Source organism: Prionailurus bengalensis, chromosome D3 (assembly GCF_016509475.1).
Source record: "Prionailurus bengalensis isolate Pbe53 chromosome D3, Fcat_Pben_1.1_paternal_pri, whole genome shotgun sequence".
Taxonomy (NCBI): Eukaryota; Metazoa; Chordata; class Mammalia; order Carnivora; family Felidae; genus Prionailurus; species Prionailurus bengalensis.
Window position 1 is genome coordinate 19099769 of NC_057356.1, and position 20858 is coordinate 19120626.

The 20858-nt window shown below is 50.8% G+C and overlaps 1 protein-coding gene across 1 annotated transcript in view; it reads right to left on the minus strand.

The window, feature by feature from the left end:
• Nucleotides 1–10591: 10591 nt before the first annotated feature.
• GGT5 (gamma-glutamyltransferase 5) overlaps nucleotides 10592–20858 on the minus strand; it is a 30641-nt gene continuing 20374 nt past the window's right edge. The window contains exons 2-12 of the mRNA XM_043557883.1: nucleotides 19247–19377; nucleotides 18251–18346; nucleotides 17540–17735; nucleotides 16785–16942; nucleotides 16100–16246; nucleotides 15068–15204; nucleotides 14497–14687; nucleotides 13986–14092; nucleotides 13674–13792; nucleotides 13455–13565; nucleotides 10592–11065 (exon numbers count right to left, since the gene is read on the minus strand). Of these exons, the coding sequence (XP_043413818.1) occupies nucleotides 10919–11065; nucleotides 13455–13565; nucleotides 13674–13792; nucleotides 13986–14092; nucleotides 14497–14687; nucleotides 15068–15204; nucleotides 16100–16246; nucleotides 16785–16942; nucleotides 17540–17735; nucleotides 18251–18346; nucleotides 19247–19377 (1540 nt within the window). The 3' untranslated portion in view covers nucleotides 10592–10918. The remainder of the gene's footprint in view (nucleotides 11066–13454; nucleotides 13566–13673; nucleotides 13793–13985; nucleotides 14093–14496; nucleotides 14688–15067; nucleotides 15205–16099; nucleotides 16247–16784; nucleotides 16943–17539; nucleotides 17736–18250; nucleotides 18347–19246; nucleotides 19378–20858) is intronic.

Consider the following 20858-nt stretch of genomic DNA (forward strand, 5'->3'; position numbering starts at 1 on the left):
AAAAGGGCAGGACACTTCCAGGCCTGAACCATAACACTCCCCACTGGTACCCTTCCAGGATCTCTCTGCTGCTCCCTCTGATGCAAAGGTGGCCCTGGCCCTGGGACAAAGTGGGTCCCCAGCATGTGGCAGGGAACCCTCTCCCTCTGTCACTGACCTGCTCACCGGAACTGCTACCATCCAATACTGCTACAGGAACAAGGAATAAACTTGTGATTAAACCTTAATACATTTTTGGGGTCCATTTGTTCCAGCCGTTGGTTTCTCTATACACCAGAGGCAGAGGTGCGAAAAGATGGCCTTACACTTTTCATTACTGTTGAAAATAAATACTATAGACACGAAGGGGCACCTGGGTGGCTCAATCAGTTAGGCATTTGACTGTTGGTTTTGGCTCTGGTCACAATCTCACAGATCATGAATTCGAGCCCCACATCAGGCTCTGCGCTGACGATGTGGAGCCTGCTTGGGCTTCTCTCTCTCTCCATCTCTGCCCCTCCCCTGCTTGTGCACTCTCTCTCTCCCAAAATAAATAAATAAACTTAACAAAAACTAAAAACAAATTAAGAAAAAAACCCACCTCAGATACACCAATGTTCATAGCAGCGTTATTCACGATAGCCAAAAAGTGGAAGCAACCACGTGTCCATTGATGGGTGAATGGGTAGAGAAAATATGGTCCATCCATATAGTGGCATGTTATTCACATGCTGTAACATGGATGAGCTTTAAGACCTAATACTTGGTGAAATAAGCCAGGCACAAAGGGACAATACTGTACAATTCCACTCATATGAAGTTCCCAGAGTCATCAAATTCACAGAGACAGACAGTAGAACAGAAGTTACTAGGGACTAGGGACTGGGAAGGGGGAGCGGGGAGTTAGTGTTTAACGGGGACAGAGTTTCAGTTTGGGAAGACGACAAAGTTCTAGAGATGGGAGAGGGGGATGGCTGTATAGCAGTGTGAACGTGCTTAATGCCACTGGACCGGCCACTTGTAAATGGTCAAGGTGATTAACGTTATGTATTTCTGTATTTTACAATTAAAAATAAAAAATTCAAACAGAACAGTTTACGTAACGAGTCCCCAGTTTGTGGGCATTAAGCTGTGCTCAGTCTTTTGCTTCCACAAACACTGTTGCGCCTTGTAAATAAGTTCAGGTTGACTCAGAGGAGAAATTCACACCAGAGGATGAATTGACTGGCTCAGCAGTGCGTGCATTTTCCTCCTTGAGTTGTGCCTCGAGTTGTGCTCCTTGACACCACCAACCTACTGACGGAGCCTAGTCCTCTACACCCTCATCAGTATAAGGAGCCTTTGCATTTTTCGCTCTTTGCCAGATGGACGAAACGTGTTGCGAGGCCCACTGAGCTTTCTTTCCCTGAACGACATTCCCAGAATTCCCTTCCATGTGTGTTTCCAGGCAGGGTGGACCACAAGAGAGATTTCCATGAAAGATTTACAGTGGGGAAATGAATCAGCAACGTTGTTCACAACTCAGACTCATCAGGGCTTATCTGCTGACTCAGCTTGTCGGCTCCAGCAGAGGTCATGGGTGCAGCTGTTCCACTTGTCCTCAGGCCACCTTGAGCTTCCCCGACTCCTGGGCCAGATGTCTGACAAAGGGGTCCAGCTTCTGCAGGAAATCTTCATCGCCCTTGGCAACAAGAAGGGTCTTGGGTTTCAGCCAGTCCGTGTGGGTTCCAGTCAACTCCTGGGTTACCAGCTAGTTCTAGATCCTCTCCTCCACTTAACGCCACCTTTTTTTTCCAGACGCTCGGCCACATGGACCTCCAGCTCCAACATCAGGTGGAAAACAACAGCCTTACAGAGACTCCTTGGCCAGCTCCCATAGTTGCAGTTTCTCTGATGGAACCCTGATAAATAAAGTTTAAGTTGTAGGCAAGAAAGCTCAGGGTACAGCCCAATGAATTAATCCAAAGTGAACATGCCCAGTTAACTACCACTCAGGTCAAGAAATTGCACAGTACCAACCCTTGGCCCGCCACCATTCTCTGTCAGTCACTGCCCTCCCCCTCCTTCCCAGGTTAGCCACGGATTTCTCACACCATAAAATAGTTTTGAGCGTTTTTGTAATTTACATAGATGGAATCATAGAGCAGATCCTCTCTTATGTCTGGCTTTTTTGCATGTTTAAAAGATTCAATCATGTTGAGGTATGAGGCTGCACTTGACTTTTTTTTCCTGAGTATTAGTCCATCAAATGAATTTGTTTATCCATTTTCCTGCTGAGGCACACTGGGTTGGTTTCCAATTTGGAGCTATAAGGGCTAGTGCTGTGAACATTCTTGTATGTGTCTTTTGATGCGTACATATATAAATTTATGTTGGGCATGTTCCCAGGAGCAGCATTGCTGGGCATGAGCTATGTGTGTGGTAGCTTCAGCAGATAATACCCACTTTCCAAAGTGATTTTACCAATTGACATTCTCACTGGCAGCGTATGATAGTTCCATCTTGCCATATCTGTGCCAACACTCGGTATTTTCAGTCCTTTTCATTTTGGTGACTCTGAGAGGTATGTTCTGGCAGCACACTGTGAACTGATTTTGCGTTTTTCTGACACTAGTGAAGCAATACACGTTTCATATGTTCATTGGCCATCTGGAGCACCTCTTCTGTGAGGTGCCTATTCGAGTCCTTTGCCCGTTTTCTGTTGGGTTACCTGAATTTCTCAAATTGATTCATAGAAATTCTTTTTTCTGGATAAGAGTTTGCTGTCAGATGTAAACACTGTAAATATTCTCCCACTATGTGAGTTGCTGTTTTAATGCCTTTATCTGTTTTGAGGATGTCTGTTGTTGAACAGAAATTCTTCACTTTAATATAGTCCAGTTTATCAAGGTTTTTCTTTTATAGTCAGTTCTACGTGCTGTTTAAGAACACTTGACTACTCCAAAGTCACAAAGCTGTCCTATGTTTTCCTATGAAAGCATGATTGCTTCATACTTCATAATTAGATCCGCAAGCCATCTGGAATAGATTGTGCACGGTGTGAGGTAGGAGGGGTCAGGATACACATTCTTCACGTGGATATCCAGTTGACTCAGTACCATGTGTTGAAAGAGCATCCTTTCCCCTCTGCACTGCTGTGAACCTTCTATCAGAGATACGGTAACTCTCTGTTCTGTCCTATTGCCCAGTTTATCTTCTCACCAATACCAAATTGCCTTACTTACCAGTTATATAATTACTTAATTGCGTAGCTCATTCTTGATATCTGGTAATGTGAGTTCTCCATTTAGGTTATTCTTCAAAATTGCCTGGGCTAGTCTTGGTTCTTGGTGTTTCCGTACGAATTTTAGAATCAGCTTACCAATTTCCACAAAAAAGTCTTCCAGGATTTTTATTAGGGTTGCACCGACTCTATAGATGAATATGGGGAGAATGGGCATCTTCACAACATTAAGCCTTCTAGTCCATGAACATAGTATAATTCTCCATTTACTTAGGTCTTTTTAAATGCTTTATTTATTTTTTGAGAGAGAGAGAGTGAGATGGGGGGCGGGGGGAAGGCGGGAGGTGCCAAGGATCTGAAGCAGGCTCTGTGCTGACAGGCTGGCACAAATGCAATGTGGGCTCAAACTCATGATCTGAGCCGAAGTCGAACTCTCAACAAACTGAGTCACCCAGGTGGCCCCTATTTAGGTTTTTTTATATTCTCTCGATTCTATTTTATAATGTTCATTGTAGAGGCCTTGCATACTAATGTTAGTTTCATTTTTAGGCTTTGATTTTGTTTATGCTTTTATGATTTCTGTTCCAAAAGATGTTTTTTGGGGCACCTGGGTGGCTCAGTCAGTTAAGTAGTCAAACGTCTGACTTTGGCTCAGGTCGTGATCTCATGGTTCATGAGTTGGAACCCCGTGATGGGCTCTGTGCTCACAGCTCAGAGCCTGGAGCCTTGCTTCGGTTTCTATGTCGCACTCTCTGTGCCTCTCTGCCGCTTGCACTCTGTCTTTCTCTCTCTCAAAAATAAGTAAACATTTAAAAAAATTATTAAAAAAAATAATTTGTAGCTGGTATGTAGAAATACCATTGGTTTTTTGTGTATTTTCCTTGATTCCAGCAATTGTGTTAAATTCGCCTATTTCTAATGGTTTATCTGTAGAGCAGCTATATAGCGTTATGCTCTCCTTTCCAATTTTTATGCCTTATTTTTTCTTCCCTCACCTTATTACACTGGTGAAAACTTACACAGATGAAAGGAAATGATGAAAGCTGGCCATGCTTATCTTGGTCTCAAAGGGATTGAGCCTTCCATCTCAAAAAAAAAGGCTTTTTGTGTTTTACCATGAAGTATGATGTTTACTGTAAGGTTCTGCAGCTGTGACTTATCAGGTTAAGGAGGTTTTTTTTTTTCAATTTACAGTTACTAAGGGTTCTTATTGTGAGTGCAAGTTGGGAAATTTTTTTTTTTTTAATTTTTTTTTCAACGTTTATTTATTTTGGGGACAGAGAGAGAGCATGAACGGGGGAGGGGCAGAGAGAGAGGGAGACACAGAATCTGAAACAGGCTCCAGGCTCTGAGCCATCAGCCCAGAGCCCGACGCGGGGCTCGAACTCACGGACCGCGAGATCGTGACCTGGCTGAAGTCGGATGCTTAAACCGACTGCGCCACCCAGGCGCCCCGCAAGTTGGGAAATTTTATCAAACTCTCTTCTGCATGTATTGAGATCGTCAATCCTTTTTTTTTTTTTCTTTATTCTGTTAGGCTATTAGTGCAATGAATTGCATTGCTTGATTTTCTCATATTCAACCAATCTTGCACTCCCAGAATAAACCCAAATTGGGAGTGATTTGGTTTGCTTGTCTTTCATTTAGGAACTTTTGCATTTCCGTTCATGAATGAAATCACCCTCTACTTTTCACTGCTCGAAATGTCTTTGTCAGATTTTGTTCTCAAGATGACGCTGGCCTCATTTAAAGCCTTGGGCAATGTTTCCTCTTTTCTGTTCTCTGGAAGTTTGTGTAAGACTGATGTGTTTCCCTCCATCAGTGGTGGGAAGAATTCACAGAGGAAGCCTTCTGAGCTGAGTTATTTACTTTGTCCCTGTGGGGGTCTCACTGTTTTTATTGGCCACGCTTACTCATGAGTGAGGTTAAGCAACTTTTTCTATGTTGAAGCGGCCATTTGTAGCTCTCTTTCTGTGGTCTAATGTGCATCTCTCTACTGGATACTTGCTCTTTGATATTAAGTATTTAAGTATTTAAATATTAAAGAAACCAGCCCCTTATATTTTTTGTACTGAAACGATTTTTCCCAAGTTTTTCCCTGGTCTTTTCTAATTTATTTTTATTTTTTATTTTTAAGATGTTTCTTTAATTCCAGGGTATTTAACATACAGTGTTATATTAGTTTCAGGTGTACAATATAGTGATGCAATAATTCTATACATCACCCTGTGCTCATCACGATAAGCACGTTCCTTCCTGCCATCACCTAGTTCCTCCACCCCTCCACCTACCTCCCCTCTACTAACCACTCTTTTGTTCTCTAGAGTTAAGAGTCTGTTTTTTGGTTTGTCTCTTTTTTTCCCCTTTGTTCATTTGTTTTGCTTCTTAAATTCCTCACATGGGAGAAATCATATGGCATTTGTCTTTCTCTGACTTATTTTGTTTGGCACTATACTCTTTAGATCCATTCGTGTGTTGCAACTGTCCGTTGGTCTTTTAAGATGTTTTCCACTCAAAATTTTTACTTTTTCTGTGTTCAAATGTATCTTTTTTTTGGTGTTTTTTTTTTTTCTTTCACAACTTCTTGATTTTATGCCATGCCTGAAAAGGCTTTCCCTACTCTAAGAGTATAAATAAATTTCCCTGTATTCTTTGTGTTAAAAAAAAATTTTTTTAATGTTTATTTATTCTTGAGAGATAGAGAGAGACAGAGAATACCAGGGGAGGGGCAGAGAGAGAGAGAGAGGGAAACACAGAATCGGAAGCAGGCTCCAAGCTCTGAGCTGTCAGCACAGAGCCCAACGTGGGCCTCGAACCCACAAACTGCGAGATCATGACCCGGGCCAAAGTCAGACACCTAGCCGACTGAGTCACTCAGGCGCCCCTGTGGTTTTCTTTGTTTTTGTTTTTGTATTTTGTTTTATATTTATATGGTTTTACTCTTAAATCTTGATCTGACTGGAATTTATTTTGATGTAAATAAAAAGGCAGGGATCCCCCTTCATTATTTGCCTAGATGGCTACCCATTTGGTCAGATAAGTATGGCTAATAATCTTTTTCTTACTGCTTTGAAATGCTCCTTGTCTGCTAGAGACAAGATTTCCGTATTTATTTACATCTCTCTGTGGAGTTTGTATTGTGGTTGATTTCTTAGCTTTATTCACATGCTGCTTTAACAGCATATGCTTAACAGCTGCATGTTTAACAGCTGTATGCTTATAATTTGTTTTAAAATTTGGTGGATTTGTTTACTTAATTTTTAAAATTGATTTCTAATGTTTATTTTTGAGAGAGAGAGAGACAGAGCACAAGCAGGGGAGGGGCCGAGAGGGAGACACAGAAACCAAAGCAGGCTCTGAGCTGTCAGCATAGAGCCCAACATGGGGTTTGAACTCACAAACCACAAGATCATGACCTGACTGAAGTTGGACACTTAACCACTGAGCCACCCAGGAGCACTGTGTCTTTTTTTAATCAAGAATGGGTGTTGAATTTTGTCCAATGCTCCTTCAGTCTCTATGGAGATAAATAAGCCTGTGACTTTTCTCCCTGGGTGAAAGATAAGAGGTAAGGGTAACACTCACACCAAGAGAAGACCTTCCTGGCTGTGCTGGTATCGACACCACTGAGATAGGCAGGACACGTTATTGCTTTAATGTGTTGCTAGATTCTCCCTGCTAATTCTTTAGGAACTTGGGATTGAGTTTCATAAACACAATTGGCCTGTGGCTTGCTTTGGCAGGTTTGGGGTCAGTGCTTTGCTAGCATCATAAAGTGAATGTGGACATTTTCCTTCTTGCTCCTCATTGTGGAAGCTTAACTGGCAGGACAGGTCTCTGGCTTTAGTGGCAGGACACACTTCACCTGAGGAACTTTCTAGAAGGGTGTTTGAGGTAGGCTAGTGTTCCTGCAATGTTCTTAATTTTTTCAATGATCATTGACACATCTAGATCTTTGCCCCTTCTTGGATCTGTTTGTCATTTATGTTTAAGGTTGCCAGATTTAGCAGATAAAAGTATAGGAGGTTCAATTAAATCTGAATTCCGAATAAGCAACAATATTTTCAGTATGAGTATGTCCCACATATGGTAACCCTACTTACGTTGTCCTAGAAAGTAAGGACATTATTTTATCAAAGTTACCAGCTTTATTTGGACGAAGGTGAGTGATCTTTTATACTTTTTTTAAAAAATGTCTTAATGTTTATTTATTTTTTAGAGAGAGACAGAGCACGAGCTGAGGAGGGGCAGAGAGAGGGAGACAAGAATCTGAAACAGGCTCCAGGCTCTGAGCTGTCAGCATAGAGCCTGACTCAGGGCTTGAACTCACAAACCACAAGATCATGATCTGAGCCAAAGGCAGATGCTTAACTGACTGGCCCACCCAGGCGCCCCAGGTTTTTTATACTTTTAACTGTCTCTATATCTTAGCTAATTTCCCCATTGTCATTTCTTCTTTTGTGTATTCACACTTCTTTCATTTATACTGTAGGCAGTTGAATAACATTTTCTGACCTGTTTTTCTGATTTCAAATTTATCAGTCTCTCCTTCAGTTGTTACTGAACCTCTCCTCTTGCTTTCCTGATTGTTCTGATTGTTCCTGCACTAAATTTCACTTAAATGCTTTATTCATTTTGATTCTTCTTATTTTTTTTATTTTTTATTTTTTAAAAAAAAATTTTTTTTCAGCGTTTATTTTTGGGACAGAGAGAGACAGAGCATGAACAGGGGAGGGGCAGAGAGAGAGGGAGACACAGAATCGGAAACAGGCTCCAGGCTCTGAGCCATCAGCCCAGAGCCCGACGCGGGGCTCGAACTCATGGACCGCGAGATTGTGACCTGGCTGAAGTCGGACGCTTAACCGACTGCGCCACCCAGGCGCCCCTGATTCTTATTATTAATGCAACTATTTAAGGCAATGAATTTTCCTTTGATCCTGCATTAGCTATAGGCTCTAGGGGCTCATCTGTACTCTGCCAATGTTATTTTGAAGATACTGCAGCCCTGGTTTTTTTTTTTTTAATGTTTATTTATTTATTTTGAGAGAGACAGAGAAAGCGTGAGCAGGGGAGGGGCAGAGAGAGAGGGAGAATCCCAAGCAGACTCTGTGCTGGCAGAGCAGAGCCCCCGTAGGGTTGAACTCACGAAACTGTGAGATCACGACCTGAGCCGAAATCAAGAGTCGGACGCTTAGCCGACTGAGCCACCCAGGGACCCCAACCCTGGTTTCGATTTCCCCTGTGTAACAAGATGTGTAAAGAGCCAGCAGTAAGAGTCCCTTGCTGGGCTGGGAAGGGGGTGGCTACCTGGCATTACTGGTGGGTGGGATGTGAGCAGGGGCTGGGCGAGTCCCTGAGGGTGGGAGGAGCAGGGAGGGAGAAGAGCAGGCTTCCTCCAGGAGCAGCAGGAACAAGGAGGAATCCATGCTGCCTCGTGGCAAGATCAGGTATGCATCTTCCAAGGCCCATCATTGTCTGAGTGGGGAGCAGATCGAGGCAGTGGCAGCAACAAGGAGGTGGAGAAGGATAAGGAAATGGAGGCAGGGCTGAGCCACGCAGTCGGAGAGAGGAAACCGGGTGACTGGAGGGGGAGAGGTAGACATCAGAGAGCTTCCGGTTGCCTCAGAGCTGGCTTCCAGTTTGGTGTGTTGAGTTCGAGGTGCCTGTGGCCCTGCCTGGTGTGTGGGTATGGGGTCTGATGACCCAGAAACCTGAGACAGAGCTGGGATGGGGACCCATCACTCATGTGTGGTAACTGAGCCTCAGGGAGAGACCCATTGGGCCCATGAGAGCCGGGCCTGGGGCTTTTGTTAAGCCTCAAAAGCAGTGTAGAGAAGAGAAGTTCTGTCATCCTTTCTGGCTGTGAAGTTCAGTGAATGATGTGCTAGAGCCACCGGGATGGTGGCCAAGGCCAGCCTCTGGATCCCACTAGGTCAGAAACGGCCTCACTCCTGCTTGTCTGAGCCCACTTTTTCTGCACCCCTGACTCCTGAGCCATAGCCGCCCTTCCCTAAAGCCTTCTTCCCACTCCCTCCCAAAGTCAGACTCTAGGAGGAGTTGCGGCCCCCAGGCTGCCTGGGTGCAGCAGTGAACGGCCCCAAGGTCCTTTCTCTTAGAGTCTGCCAGAATACTTCCCTCTGTCCACCCAGTCAGGCTCAGATCAGAGACTTGCCCCATCCAGCCCTCTCTCCCCGTTTGTGGTCAGCTAACAGTCCCCATCCCGATCCCTAGCACGTTATATGGCAAAAGAGCCTTTGTGACTGAGTTAAGGATCTTGAGACAAGAGAGCATCCTGGAGTATCTGGATGGGCCCTATATGCCCACAAGTGTCTTTACACACTTCCCGAGGGTGCCTTCTCCACCCAGCCCTGCCCAAAGCAGAGGGAGACTTCCACACATACAGAGGAGAAGGCCACATGACCTCCCCACAGACAGAGCACCTAGAGTGATGTGGCCACCAAGGGACACCAGCAGCTACCAGAAGTGGGCAGAGGCAGGAAGGGTTCTCCTGAGAGTCCCCTGAGGGAACTCGTCCCTGGCTTCCCCTTGCTTTCGGCCCCATCATCTGATTTCAGACTCCTAGCCTATGGGAGCATAGATTTCTGTAGTTGGAAAGCACTTCGTGGTATTTTATCTCAGCAGCCATGGAAACAGTACCTACTCCTGCCCTGCTTGGCCAAACTCCAGAGCAGGGTGGGAGTCCGTGGCTCAGCGGTAGAGCTGATCCCCAGAACCTGCCAGGTGGAGGTATGCCCCTGAGGGACATTTGGGCGACACTCAAGTGCTCCCAGGAACCGGTGTGGGGTAAGACCCCCCAGGTCAGTCCAGCGAGACCCCTCCAGGACAGGCAGCCCACCCAGCAGCTGGCAAAGCCCTTCTCAGCAGTGGGGGGCTAATGGGTCCAGAACAGCAGTTCTTAACTGGGGATGATTTGGCCAGTGGTGGTGGTAGCGGGTGCTGCTGCGTTTAGCGAGCAAAAGCCAGGGATGCTGCTGAACATCCCACAATGTGGGGACAGCCCCCCGACAAAGACTATTTCACCAAAAATGTCAACAGTGCCGAGGGTGAGAATGGGGCCAATGGATGGGGCTGGGGGCTGAGGTGGGGTCCCAGGTTCTACTTCATCCAGCCTTTTCCTGGCACACAGGACAAGATCCAGAGATGGTCCTAAGGCCTGGCAAGCCTGGGGGGCAGACACCCCCAGGCCACAGCCCTGCCTTCCCACTGATAGGCCCCAGGCAGGCACACTGCAGAGGCCCAGCAGCGGTGGCCTGGGCAGGGCCAGCCAGTCTCTAGGCCTCGGTTTCCACACCTTCACTGTGGTGTGTGGTGAAGGACTGTAAGAGCTGTGTGTGTGCTAAGGGTCCCTTCCCATACCTACACCCCAAATCATGCCGAGGTCCACCCTCCTCTTTAATCTTGGACTAGAGGGTATACAGATGGGGAGTGGGGCAGGTGGGGAGGGAGAGTGGGCCACGGTCCTGAGTAAGAGGTCTAGGGGAAGCTTGGGGGGGCCAGGGCAGGGCCACATGGGACTCTGGGAGAGGGCTCAGTCCCCACAGTCGCCCATCTTCCAGCCTGTCCCCACCTCTTGCAGCCCAGGCTGACCCTCCGCCGAAGGGTCCAGATCTTGCTTGGGTGCTGGGTCCCACAGCCAAGGCCAGCCTGAGCACACACTGACGGTGGGCCGGATTGCAGCTGCCAGAAGCAGTCTCCTCAGTAGCCTGAGGCCTCCCCACCTTTCCTTGGGTCCGTTGCGGCATACACACAGGCCCCCTCCTGGGACACAGCCTGGACCACGTTCAGGAAAAAGGGCCTCATGGTCTGGTTGTGGCCCCTGTCCTGGAGCCCCTTCTGCACCTCCTGGAGAGGAGAGAAGGCCAGTGCACAGGTGAAGGCAGCTTCGCAACACCTGCAGAGGGGGCAGGGCCCCGGGTAGAGGTCTGACAGCCCCAACGGGGAAGGCAGGACTGGGCACCAGTGGTGGTGAGGATGGGAGGGTGCTAATGCAGCCTCATCTGTAGGGCGAAGAGCCTGTGACCTCCCACCAAAGGTCCCAGTGGAGAAGCCAGGCTCCAGGGAGCATGGTGGGGAGGATGTCACCCAGGCCAGAAGGAGCTAGAGCTGCAAGATCACTTCTGTCCTGGATCTGAGGATACCAGGGGCCTAGCTGCAACATATGAGGAATCCAGCGGCTTTGGCAGAGAAATGGCTTATGGGGACTTACACTGCGAGACCTCTAATTTTGAGGACTTTGAGAGCAAAGCCTTCTTAAGGCAGAGCTTGGGACCTTTCTCAGAGTCCCAGCTCCTCCATACATAGGAACTGCCCAACTGAGGGGTGGGGAGTGCCCAGGGGCCCTGGGGCATGGAAGAGGAAAGATCTTGGCACCAACAGTCAGGCTACATAGGACCTCCTATCTCAACACTGACATGAGAAGACCAGAGATCCTGGTTGCCAAGAACATGGTAAATTTCTTAGGACCTCGGGCCCTGAAAGCTTAGGGCCCCAATGGTTGAGGAATCAGCTGGAGGAAGGACTCAAATTTTCAGATACCGTTTTCTCTGAAGATCCATGAGCCCAAGGACACTGACCCCCAGGCTAAAGGCACCAGTGGTCCTGAGGGTAAGGTGCTCAGAGCATGTGGCTCAGGTCTGAGACAGTGAGACTATGGAATTTGAGGGTGTCAGAAATCCAGGCAGGTGTAGGTTTCTAAGAACTGAGTACCTTGCCTTAGGATTATGGCGCTTACACATTTACCAGTCTGTAACTTTTACACAGATCCTGGAGTGTAGAGGCCTGTGCTACTCAAGCCCCACATTTCCACTTAGCATTTTGGACCAACAGACTAAGGACCTTAGCCCACTGACCCTAGGTGCCAGTCACTTCTATTTACAAAGACGTTGATGTTCTACAGTCCCCAAGACCGGGGCCTCCAACCTGATGTCACAGTGGTAGGGCGAGGTCTCCAGAGCACCATGTCCTTGGGTTATGTTTCTCTGCCTGATGCACCAATTGCCCAAGATCCTTAGATTTGAAGGCTGAGGTCCTCATAGCTGAGGCCACAACAGGACGTGTGGTCATCAGGGACTCTGTTCCTTAGCATCTAGTGACCAAACTCCAAGGCCCTCAGGAAGGAGGACCCTTCTGGCCTTTAGTCCCTGGCCTTGGCTATGATAACCCTTGGAGACTCAAGGTTTCCACTTAGGGTCTAGGATTTTCTCCATAGAAGGCCCTGGATGTATAGCCAACACTCTAACTCTCCAAGAGAGCTGAGGATCTTGGCCTTATGGGTTGCTGGATTCTCTGAGATCTCAGAACACAAGGTCCTCAGGGAGTTGATGTTCACAGAGTGAAAACCTCAGTTAAGGGTCAAAGAGGAGGGCCCAAGAAGATGAGCCCTGAGGGCATACTCACTGTCCTTCTGCCATGGGGAGGACCCTATACAGGGAGGGAGCTCCTCGGACTCTGAGAGTCCTTAGTCTCCAGCCCCCAAGACCAAGGTTCTCAGGGACTATATATTCCCTTGGAGTAAATGTTCCTCTGTCTTTGGTCCTCAGTGTTCTAAGGGCCATGGGAGGCAGCTCACAGCAGAAATGGCAGCTTTGAGGACTTTTAACCCCAGCTGGCTGAACTGACCCCAGACATGAAGCTTGGAGGCTTGAAAAGCTGCCAGACTTTTAAATGAGATCTTAGTGAAGGGAAGGCTTCTGCCAGCCCAGCAAAACTCTGAGGAAGGTTGGGGCAGAGGAGTGGGGGCAGGGAGTTGGACAACAGAATTTAGCTCTGAGCACCTGCTTTTGTGGGGGAAACCAAGAAACGTCCATAAGAACCAGCACCAGTGCGACCCCCATGCCCCAGAAAGAAATCCCTATGCAGACTGTCACAGGAATGATACCCTTACAAATAAACTCACACATGAAAGCTATAAATCACACAAGGAAACAGATCACCATGAGGGAGTCTGAGAGACCACAGCCAGGAAAACTAGCTTCTGGAGAGAACAGAATAGAGCAGGAACCAAGGTGCAGAGGTACTTGGCCTGGGAGAAGTATGGACAAAACTCTATTTTCTGACTTGGGGGCCACAAGACTGGCCTGGTGCCTCCCCCACTGAGCTTCTGAACCCGCGATGGCCCCAGAAGTGGAAGTGTACCCATCCTAAGACACTCAGCGACTGAGATCCTACCAGGGGCTTTGAGCAGCATGCACTGAGGCATCTGTCCTAGCAGTGTCAGGGACAGTGGCCTTACCCCGCTGAAGTTGGGCTCATATTCCACATGGCCCTTGCTGTTGACATGCAGGATAGGGGCTTCAATGGCAGTCCTCAGGTCAAAGCCAAGCCATAGCTTGTTTATGATGGCCTGGGGGAGGGAAGAAGAACACAGGAAGGGAGGACACCAGCCACCCTACACCAACCCCTCCCTGTCCCTGGGAGGGGGGATGTTCCAGCCAGGAGTTCCCTGACTCACCTGAGCCACAGCAGGGATGATGAGCTCCCCACCAGCCCCACCGATCACCAGCTTTGACCCCTGAGCTGCATTGATCAAGATGGAGGGGACCATGGATGATGGAGGTCGCTCGCCTGGAACTAGAGGCCAGATGGGTGTCACCCGCAGCCGCACTTCCAGCCAGCACCCTCCAGACCACCCCTCCATTTCTGTCTCCATTCACCGCTATGCAAACAGGGGCTGGGTGAGGCAGCGGGGCTGGCCCAGGGGCCAAACTGCATCGCCCAGCCTGCCTGCCTTCCCTTTTCTTGCCAGTGGGGTCCTCAGTCTCACCAGGTAGTGGGGTGACTCTGGAGTCCGGTGAGCGCCTCCAGCATAGGTCCAGAAGCTCATTGTTGAGGAGGATGCCCGTGCGTGGCGAGTACAGCATCGCTCCAAAGCTGCAGACAGAGGCAGAGCCTGGGCTCGGGCTGTGGGCGCCAGTCTCCCACACCAGCAAAGCTGTCGAGCACCGCTTTCCAGGAGTCCCTCATTTTAGTGGCAGCCTTCTAGCATGCTGGAGCTGCCATTCTCTCCCTGGCACTGCCCCCCAAGGATCCACCTGTGCCCCCCAGTTAGGGCATCCTTCTGGGTAAAGCTCATTCCCAAGCGGGTCGTGGTTCAGGGCCACCCATCTGCAGCCTTTCAGCCAGAAATGGCAGAGGTGTGTGGCCCCTCTGACAGAGAAGAAGCAAAGGGAAAAGCAAGGTACTGCCCCATGGGCGCAAGCAAGGGGAGACTAGGGGGCCCGTAAAACAAGCTGAGGGAGCAAAGGAGCAGGGCCTGGGAACAGGCAGGAACATACGGCGTGTTGATGGTGCTCGTGGCTGCCACAGCACTGCCATCCTCCCCCAGCACAGAAACGTGTGCTGTGCCCATCCCGTGGCCCCAGGCCCCGGCCAGGCTGTAGTGGCTGAGATGGTGGTCACCCCGAGCGTCGATCTGCTGCTGGATGTGCTGGGCCAAAGCCTCTCCCAGCAGGTCCTGGGAGGCGTTCTGGGGTGGCCGGGCAGATGGTAGGAACAGTAAGGTGCCAGGTAGGCCCACAGAGAAGAGGGTCTCCTTTGGAGGCCCTCTCCCGTGCACCCCCCTTGAGCCCAGGCTACCACCAGACGCTGCTCATCCTCCGGGCCCTCTGAGATATGGAGCCATCACTGCCTCTCTCACACCTGCCACTCTGGGCCCCTTCTAGTCCGCAGACCTCCTCACCCTCCCTGCCCTGGGCCACTGCCAGGCTGTCCTGTCCTAAAACCTCATACATCTCCCTCCAATCTCACCCAGCCAGACTCTTGGGGTCCAGGAACAGCCTGGCCTTCCCTTCACACTGAGCCCTGAGGCTGGGACGGGGGCTCTCCACCAGCCACAGGCCATCTCACCTGGATATCCGGGTGGCTCCGAGGGTCCCACAGTCGCCACCTCTGTCCCCCGGCAAACTTGAGCGTCTCCACAAGGTGATGGTACAAGTTCACGCTCCCCTCGGGCCTGGCCACCGACTCAGAGGAGAAGTTGAACCCTGGGAAGGGGAGGGGTGCAGATATGGATGACCCCGTGTAGTGGATGGAATGTTGGCCCCCCTCAAAAAAGATTTGTCCATGTCCTGATCCCCAGAACCTGTGAATAGTACCTTATATGGCAAAAGAGTGAATTTTACCTTATATGGCAAAATGTGTGATTAAGTTAAGGATCTTGAAAAGAGCAGATTATCCTGGATTATCCGGGTGAGCTCTAAATGTAATCACACAATTAAATGTAATCTTATAAAACAGACACAGAGAAGAGGAGGAGGGAGGCCCTGTGAGCGGGAGGCAGAGACTGGGAAGATGTCGCCGCAGCCTGGGAGTGCTGGCAGCCACCAAAAGCTGGAGGAGACAAAGAACAGATTGTCTCTCAGAGTCCCCAGAGGAGCCATGGCTCAGCTGACACCTTGATTTTGGACGTCTGGCCTCCAGAACTATGAGAGAGTGGATTTCTGTTGCTTTAAGCCACAAATTTGCGGTAACCTGTTATGGCAGCCAAGGGAACTGAGATAGTCAGCCTCGGGCAGCTCCAACCCTGGACACTGCGAGGACCCCCTTTCACCATCTCACAGTCCAGGCCTCAGCCCTGGATGCACACACGGGCCGGGCAGCTCACCACCTGCACCGCCCACCTGCTCCTGTGCCCCGGGACCGGATCGCCTGCAGGGGAGGACTCACTGGGTGGATGGTGTCAGACCCTTCAGCAAAGCCCCGAGTGTGGACTGCTCCAGAGGCTCTAGAGCACAGCATCTTGCCTGTTTCCACAGCCCCATCTTTGGTGTCTGAGGAGGAGGCTGAGCTGGAAAAGGAAGGCTGCCCCGAGCTACCGCTGGGCTTGGAGTTCCCAATGGGGGCAGGACTCTGGGTGGGAGGGCTGAGAGTCTTTCTTACCTTTGAGCACGTTGAGGATGAAGCTGAGAATCGCACCCCCTGCGGGTGGTGGCGGTGAGTATAGGGTGTAGTCCTCCAGGGGCACTGCCAGGGCATCCACTACCTCCGGCTGGAACTCTGCCAGGTCCTGCAGGGTCAGCTGGCTACCTGAGATGAGACAGAAAAGACTCCATGTGCAGATGGAAAAACTGAGGCAGAGAGACAGCCACGGATCCCAGGTCACATGGTGGGGCTTCCTCCATCCCCTAGGCTTCTAGAGCCCTAGGGGTGATGGAAGGTCTGTAGGCAGCGGCGTCAGGGCTGGGCCCTAGAGCCAGGCAAGAGATGGGTGGACAGAGGCCGAAGGCAGGCAGTTTGGTGGGGAGAAGAGGGGAAGGTGAGAGAGGCAATGTGGCCTCTGACAGACTGTGAAAGTGGTGGACAGCTCCAGGCCCAGGAGCCCACTGTGGCCACCACTAACTCCCCTCTGTTGGCCCTAATTTCTGGGAGCCCTGCTCCTCAAGGACTCTGACCACGGGGTCCTGGAGGCCAGCAGCGGGCAGGCCTGGATACATGGCCTCTCCAAGTCCTGGGAGCAGTCCACACTCCGGCAAGGATTAGGGAAGGGCCTGCCTTCACTCCTAGCATCCAGAGCCAGCTCCTTCTCAGGCAGAGCTGTGGGCTCTGGGAACTCAGCACAGCTGACCTTGATTGGCAATGTCCTCCAGCAGCGTCCGGCCCAGCGTCCCTGTGTAGAAGACCTCTGCACCTTCTGTGGCCACGGTTTCCAGGGTGGCAGCCAATGCGGGCCATGGGAATGGGTCCTGAGCCTTCAGAGGTTCTGTCCCATTGAAAAAGAGCTGCCTGGGGAATTGGGGGCAGACTCAGGGTGGGGCCGGGTCCTGGAAGGCAGCCACACTCCTGTGGGGGCTCTTGTGGGTTCTTTGAGACCCTAAAGGGAGGCAGTCCTGGTCTGGGGTCCTGAGGGCCTGGTGTAGACATCAGGGGAGATGGTTTCTCTAAGACTGGGTGGGGCTGAAGCCTTTCACCTCACCCGTCACCCTGGCCTAAGGAGTGTATGCGCCCTAGTCGGGCCTGGGACACCTCTGGGAAGACATGGTCAGTGGACTGGCAGGGTGGGCAAAGGAGGTGGCCAAAGCCCTCCTGCAAGCCCAGAGGGGCCAGAGGACAGTGGCAGAGCCCAAATCCACACCCCGGACTCCCATCACGTGGATATGGCCTGAGCCACTCGGATTAGGTTCTGCCACATGGAGCCTGAAAGTCTGAAACCGCAAAGTACTGGCCTTCCTGGCCTTCAGGCCCCCGATACCACCATAGGGTCAACCCTCCAGTTTGAGGAGGCTCTGAGGTAGAACCGGGGTAGGAGCCAGGCAAAGACAGGCCAGAGCCTGAACCCAGGAGATGAGCAGGAGCCCTGGGGCTCCCTGGGGAAGTGCTCACCTCAGAGAAGTCATGTACAGGGAAGGCCGTAGGAAGTCACTCTGCAGGAACTGACTGAGGGTAAAGGGCATGCGGTAGTCCCCTCGGAGCAGGGAGATGGTGGGCCAGAACAGCTGTGCCCACGGCAGGTGGCCGTGGCGACGGTGGGCCTCAGCATAGCCACGGAGTTCCCCGGGCACTCCAATCCACTGGGCCCCTACGAGGCAAGTGGCATCGTGTCCCTGCCCCCAGGCTGCCCCCACCTTGGCCTCAGCCCTGTAGCCTGCCCCAGGGGTTCTCCACCACCCCCACCCTTGCCCCTCCAGCTTGGCCCTCTTGGCGTGGCAGCCAGAATGAGCTTTCTGGAGCCCACACCTGACCATGATCCTCTCTGCTCAAACCCCCATGGCTCCCCACTGCCTTCCCTCAGGGCTCAGCACAAAGTGGCTCCAGGAACCCCCACCCCACCCACCACCCCATCTCCACTGAACCCTCCAGGCCTTTGCTAGGCTGGTTCCTATGCTTAGATCACCACCCCCTACTCAGAGAGCCCCTCCCCCAACTCCAGCAGGTCAGGACCTCCATGGGGGCAGGTCAGGACCTCCATAGCTAGCTGCTATCTCCTGGTACCAGGGTGTCAGAGCCTGTCCAAGACGCCCCTTCAGGGGAGTGTTTTGGTCAGCCCCAGTGGCCTGATGGGGTGGGAGCCTGTGGTCCCTCCAAGGGCTTCACCTGTGCCCAGTGGCTGGGCCTGCTCACACTGGTCCAGCAGATGGGGGACATAGCTGGCAGGCACCGTCTCCCTGGCATTGATGACTTCCACCTTCCCTGGAGTTGGGGCAGAGCATGTGAGTGCTCAGGGGCACTCCTGTAGCTGCCAGGCCTCATCCCACACAAACCACCGCCCCCCCCCCAGCCCCCCTGCCCCGCCACAGCCCTGGCCCTACTCTAGGCCTCACTTTCTCTCTTTGTACCATGAACTAGCCTCTGTGCTGTAGGGGCCAAGAGCAGGCTTCCCAAAGATGGGCCACTTTGGCATGAAGATTATTTGTGAGTTAAAAGCAAATTAAAACCCAGCAGAATCCAGAAAAGCTTTTTACCTCTCCCACCCCCTCCACTACTGCCTGAAAGAATTTACACAGAGGACCAGCTCCAGGAGGACAGCTATCACCACAGACAACTATATTAGGATATGAATGAGGTAGGGTAGGTAGACTGGACCTTGCAAGGCCTGTTTGGTCAAAGTCTTCTGTGTCTCATTGTTTCCCAGGACCTCCCCCCTCCCCACACACATTTGTTTAGCAAATATTTACGCTTCTTTATCTTCCTGTGAATTACACTCCTTCCTTTTGAAGTCCCGGACCCTTACCCCTTCTCCTTAGCTCTTTTTGCCTGTCTTTGGAATTTCCGTGTCTGTGTGGATTCCCCAGAAATTAAATTTGATTTTGTCCTATTAATTTCTCTCAGGTCAATTTAATTCTTAATCCAGCCAGAAGGACCTTGAAGGGCAAAGGAAATTCCTCCTCCCTGACAGTGCTAAGATTTGAGATGGCCGTGAAGTCTTCACAAAGACAAGCTGGGGGGAAGGGCAGGGGCACCAAGAGGACCCAAGAAGTGGCATGGGTGGGCAGGACAGCTCAGCAAACGCTGGGGATGTTTATAAGCACCTCACTGTTAGCACTTGTGGACAAGCCCATCCTCCCCACGGGGTTCCCCATGCGGACTCACCTGTGGTGGCGTTATAGATGGTGAAGATGACCCCTCCACCCAACCCCATGCTCTGAGGGTTGACGACTCCGGTGCAGACCAGAGCCGCAATGGCGGCATCCACAGGTGAGCCATGTTGCTGGAGGATGGTTCTGGGGGACACGGCATACAGTAAGAGGCCTGGCTCCCCTGCCCCAGCCTCCCAACATGGGCTTACTCGATTGGCATTTACTAGGGAATGGTGACAGGTAGGTGACCTTCTGCTGCCACCAAACCCTGGGTTAGGTCAGAGACCACACTGGGCTGCCCCCTCAAGTCCAGCTGCTCACAGGTCCACAGCCCTCTACAGATGGCAAATTGTCATACCATTTACAATGCCCCTTGACATATATAAGGAACTTCTCAGTTTGTAAGAAGATTTTGCTGTCATGATTCCCTAGGCCCTTCCAGCAGCCCTGGCTCATTTGCCTGAGCCAGACCTTCAGTCCCTCCCAGCAGTCCAGGAGCCCAGCCTGGGCAGCTCCCCCTCCCCATCTCGCTGGGGGCACACGGGCCCCAACCCCTTTAAGACTGAACTTTTTCAGGTGACCCCAGGTTCTTGCCCTGCCACCAGGGGCTTGGGTTCCCCAGCCTAGGGTTCCCTCCTAGGGCCCCAGTGTCTATGGGAATGCTCTCTGGCCTTAGTCTCCACATCTGTCCATGGCCACCCAGGGGTGGGCCCTTAAGCTCCAAGGTGCTGGTCAGACTGGCCTGTGTCAAGGAAATGACCCTGTCCTTAGGGTACAGCCCTGTATAGTTCACTGGGGGCTGCCTCTTCCTGAACACCCAGGAATCCTCTCCAGTACTTCAAGGAAGCAAGCATTTAAACCAGTTACAGATGGGGAAACCAAGGCCCAAAGAGGGAGTGGACCTGGTTCCCCTCCACCACATTGGACCTCTGACCCCAGCACCCTCCCTCAGCTCAGGCATCTCAGCCTGACCACTCCACTCTGGGCTCACACCCTTCTCTGAGTCCTTTCTCTGGGCTCACACATGGGCACACATGGCTACCACATGGACATCTGCAATCTTGGAATGGGAAAGGGACACATAAAATACAGTCACATCCAGACACAGAGAAACACAAACGCTTAGTAAGATGAAAACACCATAAGCAAAAACAAAAGACAAACTGTAAAACCTTTTTTTTTTTTTTTTTAATTCCCATTATAAAAGCCTCATCTCACCTGACTCATTGCTTCCTAACTCTGGAAGTGCTTTCTATACTCACCTTCCAGAAGACACCTTCCCACCACCACCACCATCACCACCATGCTCTGGTTTTCCCCCCACCTCCCTGACCTCACATTGCTGAAGGCATCAGGCTCAGTCCTCCATCCTTGTGCGCTATATCTCCTCCCAGACGAGCTGATCTAGGCTCAGAGCTTAAATCGCAACCTCCACCCTGATGATCCTTAAATTTTATCTCCAGCTCAGTCCTCTCCCCTAAACTCCAGTCACATCCACAGTCATCCACAAGATACCTCCTCTGGGTGTCTAAGAGGCATTTCACACTTTTTTGTTTGTTTTGTTTGTTTCTTAAGTTTTTATTTGAGGCATTTCACTCTTAACATGACCTAAACTGCATTTTCCT